General features: G+C 40.7%; 1 protein-coding gene and 1 non-coding gene across 3 annotated transcripts in view; both read left to right on the forward strand.

Moving 5' to 3' along the window:
* Positions 1 to 12,174, forward strand: part of LOC140546088 (uncharacterized) — a 34,945-nt gene that overhangs the window by 18,544 nt on the left and 4,227 nt on the right. The window contains exons 5-15 of one of the 2 annotated variants that reach the window (XM_072669222.1): positions 1,733 to 1,768; positions 1,944 to 1,976; positions 3,451 to 3,494; positions 4,114 to 4,166; positions 4,439 to 4,656; positions 5,295 to 5,545; positions 9,097 to 9,231; positions 10,347 to 10,482; positions 10,597 to 10,644; positions 10,784 to 10,855; positions 11,395 to 11,679. In XM_072669222.1, the coding sequence (XP_072525323.1) occupies positions 1,733 to 1,768; positions 1,944 to 1,976; positions 3,451 to 3,494; positions 4,114 to 4,166; positions 4,439 to 4,656; positions 5,295 to 5,545; positions 9,097 to 9,231; positions 10,347 to 10,482; positions 10,597 to 10,644; positions 10,784 to 10,855; positions 11,395 to 11,679 (1,311 nt within the window). The remainder of the gene's footprint in view (positions 1 to 1,732; positions 1,769 to 1,943; positions 1,977 to 3,450; positions 3,495 to 4,113; positions 4,167 to 4,438; positions 4,657 to 5,294; positions 5,546 to 9,096; positions 9,232 to 10,346; positions 10,483 to 10,596; positions 10,645 to 10,783; positions 10,856 to 11,394; positions 11,680 to 12,174) is intronic. The other variant, XM_072669223.1, reaches the window with a different exon arrangement.
* trnaw-cca (transfer RNA tryptophan (anticodon CCA)) lies at positions 2,735 to 2,806 on the forward strand. The gene has a single exon. It is a non-coding gene; the product is annotated as a tRNA-Trp (tRNA).

Below are 12,174 nucleotides of genomic sequence, written 5' to 3' on the forward strand. Positions count from 1 at the left end.
CACTTCCTTTGTGTAAAAGTGTTACTTTCTGCGACATTAACATTTATATGTAAGGAATTTAGGGCTGTTAACCAGAGTGACCTACAATAAGCGCTAGTTGCTTCACTGTTTACTCAGAAATTAGCCGTAGCTAGTTTCAGTCGGCTAGAATCCAACAGATACCTCTTAGCTTAGATGCTGCCAAATCCAAAAGTCAGTATGGATACCTTATTACACAGTAATACTCACATACTACACTTTTCTACACTGCAGTTTTCTTAAGAGCGGTTGGTGAATGAGGCCCATTGTCATGCTGCATAACCCATATGCACTCTCCCATGGATACTGGACCAAGGCCTTCATCTCCTTAGTTGTTCAGAAGAAAGGTTCCTTTGTGACCTCCTGAATGAATTGTCAGTGTTTTCTTGGTGGAAGTTTTGTTCAGACTGCTAGTTCTGAAGTTTTCTTCAGACTGCTATATTTATGTCTGCTGGACTTTATTTGGATCATGGCACAGTGTGCTGCCTGTCTAGAGCTTTTAGCTGATTTTCACCAGTGGAAAGGTTCTACAGAAGTGATGTTTAGATTAAACCCATAGTAATTAAGTCTGAGTGTGTCTGGTTGAGTTAGACTAAGGCCAGTACTTTTTCCACTTTAATCATTTTATAATCATTTAAAAACTGTAATTGTCTTATATTACATTTGATGTAAAGTTCTGAAATAGTGATTAATTTTGTTATTTTAAGAACAATAAGCTTCTCTAATCATATGGAGGAGACTGTTAGTATTAATAAACACTGATCAGCTGCAGGTTTCATTACTAACAGTGTGATTAGACTGAAGGGTTCATTAGATGAAGAGCAGCAGATGTTGAGTAGAAATCACTGTATTCAGTATTCAATAGTAGTTTATAGTAGTAGAATCTGTCACTACTGATGTTTTTACTCTGTGATTATATATATTGTGATAAATATTGTGTATCACGAAAAAAAGTCTTTAAATATCATAATATAGTATTTTTACCATATCGGACAGTAAAAAAGTAAAAAAAAACAGCAAAAATGAGGAGACAACGTTTTGTGTGACGCCAGTCTCCTTTATAGAGTATTTATTGTAAACAGGAAAATACACCTTTACGATATTGCACGATATTGTGTAAAACAAAAATCATGGTAATGTATATTTTTAATTATTGATATTACTAATAAACTCTCAGTGTCCAAGATTGGAGTAAAATAAATGACTTGGCCGATATGTATAATCTGCCGCTGGTAGACGGCTTGTAGGACAGGAGAACAGTGTGAATTTCAATTTTTTGAAGAATCTGCAAAAAAAAGTTTAAAAACATTTATTTTGATATTACACAAGACTTTTCACGTCCTGCGGTGTGACTGTAACATATTGCGATAACGATATATTGTGCAACCCCACTTAACTCCTGAGATTCATGGCTGTGAACTCATTCGGGCTGTTTAGGACTGTGTGTTTTTGATTTGTGTGTTTTGCACGTTGCAAAGAGTCACATTGACATGCTTCAGAGGTTGGCAGTATAGTTAACTTCCAGTTAAGTGACTTTTACTGTGTTTTAACAGTGAGGGTCATTTATGTGATGTTATTTTTAATGCTATATTATTTTGAATGTTATATTTAATGCAGTATATGATGTTCTGTAATAATAAGTTATTTTATATAGGCTTGTGTTGTTTGTAGGCAAAACGTATTTGTTTACTCATGGGTTTTTTCCCTCCGACAGAAAATCGAGAATCATGTGCTAAGGAACTGAGTCAGGGTAAGTGTGAACTGACCTTGCTTGTCATGCCTTTCACCTTCACACTCCTTTAGTCGTTATACGTACAGTAAAGAGAACACGAGGTCTTTTACTGGAAGTCACATTTTCCAAAAATGTCACAAAGTCGTGACTCACTGTGTTGTGACGAGTCCCTGATCCTGTGTTTTTCTTCCAGAATCAGACGAGGATCCCAAAACCACAAGCAACGGTAAATTCACTTTCTGTTATAGTAAAATTCCCTTACCCAAACCCCTCCAACACCAGCAGATGCCTTTACCCAAACCCCCTAATGCCAGGCGTGGGCTAGTAGAGGTGTATAAAGCCCCCCCAGCATTGAGGAGCTGTGGAGCAGTGGAAGAACTGTGTTCTCTGGAATGATGGTGGTGGAGCTCCATCCAGTACTTTTGGGATGAGTTGGGGATGATGGGGTGTGGTGGCGATCAATTGTCCAGCATCTTGACCTCACTAACTCTTACTAAGCTCTTATCGTTGAATGCAGTCAAATCCTCCAATCTAGTAGAAAATCTAGTAGAAAGCCTTCTTCCCTGGACAGTAGAGACAGTTATTCCAACAAAAGCAGGTGGAACTCTTTATCATACCCTTTAGATTTGAGAAGAAACAATGAATGAGCAGGTGTCCCATTACTTTTGCCCATATATCGTATAAGATAAGACACAACATTATTAATCCACAAAATACATGCACAAAGACAATGGCAGCACTTCTCTACAGGGACTAGACTAAGCCCTTGCACATCTGTGTCAGCAGTGGGTGCAAAATGCATTCGTTGGAAGGGGGTGTCCACAAACATTTGGACAGATAATGTAGCTGACTAGTCTTCTGTGGGACACAGTGTTAAACTCCCTCAGCTGCGGTAGAAAAGCAATGGTGTGAAATGCAGGAGAGTTTATGGGGGAGGTGAGTCATAAACCTCTTAGGAGTCCATGGGAGCAGCCCAGCTGTGTGGACCTCGTGGCGCAACGGTAGCGCGTCTGACTCCAGATCAGAAGGTTGCGTGTTCAAATCACGTCGGGGTCAGCCCTTCTGCTTTTTGAAGTGTCCCTAAGCAAGTTGCTCTTTGACCAGGCACTTCTGGTAATCATCAACAAACCCCTGGCAGGGACGCTGATTTTCCCTTTCTGGTATAAAATTAGCTCTATTTTTACGAGCTGTTTACACTCTGTCCAAATGTTTGTGGACACCCCTTTTAATGAGTGCATTCAGCTACTTCAAATTGCACCCATTGTTGACACAGATGTGCAGATGCACACACACAGCTTGTCTAGTGCCTGTAAAGAAGCACTGCCAATACAATAGGACTCTCTGGAGGAGTATAAAGACCTCATTATTGCACTGCTCATGTTGCTCTCTGCTCATGTTGCTGAGTGCAATCAAATCCTCACAGCAATGTTCCTTCAAAATCTAGCAGAAAGGCTTCTTCCCTGGACAATAGAGACAGATACTCCAGCAAAAGCAGGAGAAACTGTTTTTAATTCCCCTGATTTGAGAAGAAATAAGGCATATGAGCAGGTGTCTGAATACTTTTGTCCAAATAGAATGTATATATAAAACCAAAAAGTGTGTGTGGCTTAAATCAGAAATTCGTGTGCAGACGAATCAGTTGACATTAATTACATGCATGATGTTCTAACTTTGGTCATCTTTCTCCCATATCTTCTTAGAAGACCACTTGAAACACTGCTGTGAAAAATGTGAAGCTCTTCAGGTGAGTGTGTGGAGTGTTAGGTTTACTCTTACTCCTAATTTAGAAAGGTCATGCTGGTGGGAGAAGTGGCAGTTGTGAAGCCCCGTTGCTTGCTCGCGACCTGTTGTTGGGTTTTAATGTGGTAGATCAATGGTTCCCATCCCTGGTCCTGGAGAACCCCTTGCTCTGCACATTTAGAGACCAAAGAGCAAAGACAAGCACATGTTCCTGGAGGGGTGGGCAGCCTTTGCTTTGATCTAGAGCCCAACAATGGCAGCTTAGCACACCCAAAAACAAGGCTTTCATATATCCTAGCTGAGAAAACCAGGGTGACAACCATGACAACCAGGGTGCAGCACGAGTTAAGGGCCCTACCCAACAGACCTGAGTATGAAAACCCACAACCTTGTTATTGATAATCCAGCAGGCTGCCCACTGAGCCACCACAGCCCCATTTGTGGTAGGGTAAACCTCCAGGATCAGTGTTGAGATCTTCTTAATGCCGGTTTTGAATGATGTAGTTCCTTAAATGCTCAGTAGGGAGCAAACAGGATTTGGCAACGTTAAAAATAAGGCTTAAGAAGACATTGATATGATCACTGATAAAACAAATCAGTTACACAGATTATTTCCCTTACAGAGACCTCAGTATGAACGTGTCACACCCAGAAGAATCTCCAGAGGTCGACGGCAGTGAGTACTCCACTCAAGAAAACACCGAAAACCTTGAAATTGAAATCTTAATCTGATGAATTCTTGCTTATTTTTAATGTGCATGATGGTTGTCCGTAGCTGGGTGTCTTAATCTATAGCTAATGAAACTGTTATGCTGAATGAATTCCTTCCCTGGGTTGTTGAACTGAGACCCAGTCTCAGCTTCTCCTGTATAAATGTGAAATGTGAACAGCGTGCAGACGTTCTGCTCAGTGCTTCTTCACAGTGACTGTATTTCTGCTCTGTGCCAGGCTGATGCTGGAGGACGAGGGGGTGTATGAGTGCTCTGAGACAGGCCTGGTTTTCGAGGTCTCTCAGAAGGTACAGATCCGCTACAGCGTCCTTTCCTGGAGCAAGTTTGGGACCTACCTAAATGATTCATGGAAGTTCGCCGGACCCATTTTCGACGTGGACTGTGACCCTTCTATCCTCAAGTCCATCCAGTTCCCGCATTCACTCTGCCTGGCAGGTACAGGCTTATCATTTACAGTGGGACTCATTATTTTATAAGAACTTTTGTAGTGCCTGTAATAAAAACACATACATATATGGAAATATATGCAAATTTATATACATGCATAATGTTTCATGCTAAAGATTTGCTGCCCCTGGATAAATTACATTTAGTTGATTTGTAAAAATAGTTTATATTTTCCAGAACAATTCTCCATATTGTAATGCACAGTTATTAATTATTTAATTAATTATAACTATAAATGCCAGATTGCATGTGTTATGAGTTGTATCATTTTTTTTTCAATATTATTCAGATAATAAATAGAAATTGTGCTGTGAAATCAGCAGAAAATGCCAAATATATTCCACTAATTTCTCTTATTTCACTCAGAAAATGAACAAAATGTCATTTACCCAAGGAAGCTCTAGATTTTGCACATGGCTGTATGCATGCACTCTTTTCTGGTTTATAGAACAGTTGTATATGGTGTTTATGACAGTCACTGTATATACTCGTATACCCTAAACAGCTGCATTATAAACAGTATAACCAGGTTTTCCATTAGATTTGTTTCAGACTGAGTTTTTCACTTTCTGCAATCCTTTCTTCTCTCTCCTCTAACCATCACTGTTGTCTTCTGCGCACATCAGACCGGGACAATGAGGTGAAATTCAGCGTTCTCCATGTGAAGAACAACCAAGGTCTCATCGAACCGTCCGTGGACCACTCGCGTAGTCACATAAAATGGAGCGTGTCCTCCCTGTCTCCCGTCGGGCCCATCGTTCAGACCACTAAGCCAGCCGAGCACCACGGGGTGGTCCTGGTTTATAAAGAAGTGGGACAGACAGACTCGTACTCCTTCAGGGTGTACCTCGCTACCAACAACCACTCTGACATTAAGGTAAAAGTGTCCAAGACAGTGACTGTAATATGTCTGAATCACATTGTGTTTTTATACAACCATTCATTGTTAATATTAATAATAATAATATGAATATTAACTTATTATAATATTAAAATACCCTTAGCTAGTGTGTATCGGCCAGAATCCAAAAAATCCCTCTAAGCTTAGTTACTACTAAATACAGTAGTCAGTATGGAGACCACTGTACTCGCCACTACCAAGTACTAAGGGTCTTCAGTCTGGGTTAGATGAAGGTAAGCATCTCTGGTGTTCGGACACACAGGGGAGGTTCGTTCCACCAGTGGATGCTTGTCTTCCGTGTTCGTTAAAGGATTGCAGGTCGATTCAGTCCATATTTGAAGCTCAAAGAGCTTTTACAGATTGTACAAAATCCCACAAATCATTTTAATTTAAATTATTTAAATTAAAATTTTAATAATAATAAATAAAATGTAAAAAATTCACAATATAAAATTAATAGTAATGGACAAAACAGTCAACCCACATTAGGTCAATAAAAACAGGACAGGGAAAATAATAGACATAAAAGAACAATAAAATTACAAATATAAAAGATATAAGGGACGTTTAGAAGAATGGATGAAATAATGAACATGTCTGGTTGGTTATTTTAAATGATTAAATTATTATTGTTTTTAGTCCTTTAAACATCATTACAGTCAGGTCCTACAGTACCAGTCCAAGCTGTAAAGAGTCATCCTGTGCTTGTGGTGTAAAATGCTAAAGCATGATGACATTATGGAGCGATCAGGGATTCCTTGTGGTGTAAAAACTCTCTGGGTCATCATGTGTCATACCTGTCAGGACAGAAAGCTGTGCTGTGATGACTTCACAGAATGGCTTTTTCAGGCAGATGTACTCTGTGATGACAGTGGTGTTACCTTGTGGTTTTCCTCACCTACATATATGTGTGTGTGTGTGTGTGTGTATGTGGGCATCTTCGTTTATGTGCGTCATCCATGTTTGGAAGGTTGATTATTAAATTTCTGTGAATTAAAGTGTTAAATTAATTTAAATTGAGCAGTCTATAAGAATATCACCTGAGAAACCATCAGCCTGAACCCCTTCAACAGCCTGTGTCCAGCCGGCGAGACGCTATTAGAAATAGCCAGAGAATCACCGGAGAATATCCTAGTAATACTCTTAACTGTCCTTAGCTAGACCTTAACTACCCTAGCTGTTGTTAGCTAGACCTTAACTACTCTAGCTGTTGTTAGCTAGACCTTTACTACCCTAGCTGTTGTTAGCTAGACCTTAACTACTCTAGCTGTTGTTAGCTAGACCTTAACTACCCTATCTGTTGTTAGCTAGACCTTTACTACTCTAGCTGTTGTTAGCTAGACCTTAACTACCCTATCTGTTGTTAGCTAGACCTTAACTACTCTAGCCGTTGTTAGCTAGACCTTAACTACTCTAGCTGTTGTTAGCTAGACCTTAACTACCCTAGGTGTCATTAGCTAGACCTTAACTACCCTATCTGTTGTTAGCTAGACCTTAACTACCCTATCTGTTGTTAGCTAGACCTTAACTACTCTAGCTAGGCCCTAACTATTTAAGCTAGACCTTAACTACCCTAGCTGTTGTTAGCTAGACCTTAACTACCCTAGCTGTCATTAGCTAGACCTTAACTACTCTAGCCGTTGTTAGCTAGACCTTAACTACTCTAGCCGTTGTTAGCTAGACCTTAACTACCCTAGGTGTCATTAGCTAGACCTTAACTACTCTAGCTGTTGTTAGCTAGACCTTAACTACCCTAGGTGTCATTAGCTAGACCTTAACTACTCTAGCTGTTGTTAGCTAGACCTTAACTACTCTAGCTGTTGTTAGCTAGACCTTAACTACCCTAGGTGTCATTAGCTAGACCTTAACTACTCTAGCTGTTGTTAGCTAGACCTTAACTACTCTAGCTGTTGTTAGCTAGACCTTAACTACCCTATCTGTTGTTAGCTAGACCTTTACTACCCTAGCTGTTGTTAGCTAGACCTTAACTACTCTAGCTGTTGTTAGCTAGACCTTAACTACCCTATCTGTTGTTAGCTAGACCTTAACTACTCTAGCTGTTGTTAGCTAGACCTTAACTACCCTAGGTGTCATTAGCTAGACCTTAACTACCCTATCTGTTGTTAGCTAGACCTTAACTACTCTAGCTGTTTTAGCTAGACCTTAACTACCCTATCTGTTGTTAGCTAGACCTTAACTACCCTATCTGTTGTTAGCTAGACCTTAACTACTCTAGCTAGGCCCTAACTATTTAAGCTAGACCTTAACTACCCTAGCTGTTGTTAGCTAGACCTTAACTACCCTAGCTGTTGTTAGCTAGACCTTAACTACCCTAGCTGTCATTAGCTAGACCTTAACTACTCTAGCCGTTGTTAGCTAGACCTTAACTACCCTAGGTGTCATTAGCTAGACCTTAACTACTCTAGCTGTTGTTAGCTAGACCTTAACTACCCTAGGTGTCATTAGCTAGACCTTAACTACTCTAGCTGTTGTTAGCTAGACCTTAACTACTCTAGCTGTTGTTAGCTAGACCTTAACTACTCTAGCTGTTGTTAGCTAGACCTTAACTACCCTAGGTGTCATTAGCTAGACCTTAACTACCCTAGGTGTCATTAGCTAGACCTTAACTACTCTAGCCGTTGTTAGCTAGACCTTAACTACTCTAGCTGTTGTTAGCTAGACCTTAACTACTCTAGCCGTTGTTAGCTAGACCTTAACTACTCTAGCTGTTGTTAGCTAGACCTTAACTACCCTAGGTGTCATTAGCTAGACCTTAACTATTCTAGCTAGACCTTGATTACTCAAGCTGTTGGCCTTAACTACTCAAGCTGTTGTTAGCTAGACCTTAACTACCCTAGCTACCCTAGCTGTTCAGGTGTGTTTACTGTAAAATATGGCTTTGAACTTGAGTCAGAACATGAGAACAGTTCTAGACCAGAGCCGAGACAGAGATGACACTGTACACCGCGGCCTGCTGGTAATATCACCTACCTCTGTCAGCGCCCTGCTGAAATGTCGCCACACATTCATTCACTCTCTCAGAAATGATGCAGCGGACTTCATTGATGAATACGCCGAATGTTTATGTACATTTTGGCCTGAGCGTAAACCTTTTGTTGACTCAGCTCTGTAATCAGAGACGGCCTCAGATGAATGTCAGAGTGGTGGTTGTGGTTTTCTCACCTACATACAGAAAAATTTTCAGAGTGAGGTGATGCAGGATGCCGGACAGCGTCTCGCTGCAGCGCGATTCTCTCTCCTGCAGTCACTTCTATTGTTTCTGTGCCGTAAATTCAAAGATCAGAGGCTTCTTTGAAACAGATACCGGACCCCCACTGCATTTCCTAGCAGGACCACAAGAGAAAAAGAAAAAAGGAAACCTAGATAGAAAAACTGTGTAATAAAGAGACACACTGGGTTAAAATCCTGGGGCACTTACTGATCTTTAATTTTGAACTTTTTTTTCGTTTCTGGTCAGTATGTGGTTATTACTAATCCTAATGTTCTGAATGGTCTTCATGTTGTAGGACATTCAAAGGGAGGTGAGGAGCTCGAAGAAGAGGTACATGAAGATAGAGAAGCCACCCACATGCCAGAAGCTGCTGGAGGAGAACAGGAAGTACCGACTGGTCAGCGAATCCCAGGGGGACATCACCCCAGAGGTGCCTCCGCTGACCCACCAGGCCTGCCAATCACTCATAGATCAGTTATTGGCTGCTACTCATGTTGACTTGATTACGATTCTTTGGGAAGACACCAGATTTGACCATTATTTCATTTAGTTCAGTTTTATTTAACTCGTTACATTCAAGCCAGTATAGAAGACCAGAATCATGGAATTCAGCTTACTCTGTTAATGAAAAGAGGACATTTACAGTCAGACTGGTTCAAGTGGTATTTTTTCGTGGGCTGGTGTTGTGTTATGAATCCCTGACAGCACATTTTTAACCAGGTGGGGAATTCTGGTTCAAGAATGAGCAATTCGAATTAGCCTAATGGATTGAAGGAGCACCATTTTTCCTCCATGATCTACCTAAAACGGGTATACAGCCTGGACTCTGTCTGGGCTCTGTTTCACCTGTGTTAACCGTTTTACGGAACGGGACGTGCCGGGGCTGTTTGCTCTTATTCTTCTACAAGAACCACATTTGGTTCCATGTTTGTAATTTTGCAATTTGTGAGTGTGAAGAACCCTCACTTGGCAATTTGAAGGTTCCTCACACTCACACTCATCTCTGTTATGAACTTGCTTCTTCATGGAAGCAAAAGTGGATCTTGTGTGGCATCACTAATAGAAGGTAGAAACGAGACAGGAAAAGGTTCAGTCTGATTTTGCTTTTTTTTTTTAAATTTACTTCTAAATTAGCATTAGCATTTGTGCTTAGAGGGATTATTATTTAGTTTTCCATATTAATAGGTACTAGACTCTAATAAATTCTATTCATTTTAAAAGAAAATTGAAGAACAGATTTTGCCCTTAAAATTACTGTGATAGATTGAGCTTATTAAAATCCTGACTAATACCCTCATTGGTAGTAAACTAGGGCTAAACAATTTCTTCTTAACATCATCTTAATCCTGGTGCTATGCTTTATGAAAGTGGCCCATTGTGGTTTGAAGTATATGCATAATTGTCCAAATATTTGAATATTTAATGGTGTTGATTTTGAGGCTGTTGCTCATTCAAGACTAGTAAAATAGTAAGACACTAGTGCTTCTTCCTTCACTGCTTTCATTCATGCCCTGTGTGTGTGTGTGTGTGTGTGATCGTTTGCAGGACATCCAGTTCACTCTGGCGGTGGTGAAGATGAAGGGCTACTTTGAGGCGTTCTTTGAGCAGCGTCCTCCTTTCAAGCTCTCCCTGATGGAGACCGACTCCGAGCAAACCGTGTGGTCTGCCACCATTCGAGAGGGTGAGTCGATGCTGATGAAGTGAGATTTGATTTGATTGATGAATGATTGATGGGTTTGTTCATCTAAATCCTCCATCGTGTGAAATAAGGTTAATGTGCTCTGTTTTTCTACAGGAGACTGTGTGGACAACAGGGTTGAAAAGCCCCGGAAGCGAACAGAGAGTGAGTACAGATTGCGCTGCTGACCGAGCAGATGTGCTAAATTAGGTGAAACTGACCATCAGAGCAGGTGTGAAATCATGCAGTCTGCACAATCTGCAGTGTGTGAGAGAGTGAAGAGTCCCTGATTTCTCCCCGATAGGTCGGAAACGAAGCGCCAGCACATCAGAGGAGGAGCTGATCAGTAAGAGGGCTCGATGGTGTGACGAGTCAGGTGATTTACGTGTTTACTGCTTGCGTATTAATGCACCAACACTGTTTAGACATTCAGGGAAATGTCAGAAATGTAAATTCTGTGCAATACCCTTTAAAAATATCATAAAAGGACATTTTCGGTTTCATAATGAAGCATGAAGAAGTGTGTGTGGAAGGATGGTGGTGGTGGTGCTCCATCCAATACTTTTGGGATGAGTTGGGGAGGTGGGGATGATGAGGTGGGGTGGTCATTATCGTCCAGAATCCTGACCTCTGGACAGTAGAGACAGTTACTCCAACAAAAGCAGGATCAGCTCTTTTTAATACCCTTAATTTCAGAAGAAACTACAAAAGAGCAGGTGTCCCAATACTTTTGTCTGTATAGTGTAGTTGGTCCATTTTTTGACCAGCTTGTGAAACATCACAACGGCCGTCCGTGTACTGCTGTGTTTATCACTGTATTAGTAAATCTCTTCGCTGCCTTTACCTCAGACCCATCTTCAGCCCGTTCTTCTCAACTGTGCAACACCTGAACCGGCCTCTTCATCTTCTCCTCAGATGGTCCCGTGGCAGCCAAAGCAGAAGACATGACCGACCAGCAGCTGATGCTGGTGGCTAAGCGCATGGGAAAGGAGTGGAAGTCGGTGGCCATTGGGTACCTAGACCTGACCAAGTACGACCTGGACGAGTGCGAGGCTAAGGAGCAGGACCTGACCATGATCAAGTTCTATGTGCTGGACCTCTGGAGGAGGCGGCAGCCCACAGGGGAAGCGAGGGTCTTGCACCTCTACAAGAAACTCAAGCATGACGATGTGCCTAACGAAGTCGTCAATTTGCTAAAGGGTGAGTGTGTGTGTGAGAGTGTGTGTGTGTGTGTGTGTATTTTTAATAATATACATATATCTCATAATAATTACATATATTTCATATAGGTGTATATAAGTATCATCCATACATACATATATGTGTGTGTGATGTATGGAGCATACATTAATTTTTGATAAGTACATAAATACACACTATTATATATTATATATCATATATCACTGCTGTCCAATGAAAACCATGTCCATGATTTGTATAAACATGTCTGTTTGTATTTTTCTCCATGGTTTGAACCCTGTAGCTGTTTCTGTACACTATGTCAATAATTCTGGTTGAATAGACCAATAGAAATGTTCCTACTATTTTACATTGACTTCCATTCAAAGTGCATTTTGCTTTCTCCTGTAAAATCACAATGTTTTTCATTGGCCAGTGACAATATATTCATATATGCAGTAAACATACAAGTAAATATCAATATATAATAATTAATGACGATATCTATTGATGCAT

This window comes from Salminus brasiliensis, chromosome 23, assembly GCF_030463535.1.
Source record: "Salminus brasiliensis chromosome 23, fSalBra1.hap2, whole genome shotgun sequence".
NCBI classification, from domain to species: Eukaryota; Metazoa; Chordata; class Actinopteri; order Characiformes; family Bryconidae; genus Salminus; species Salminus brasiliensis.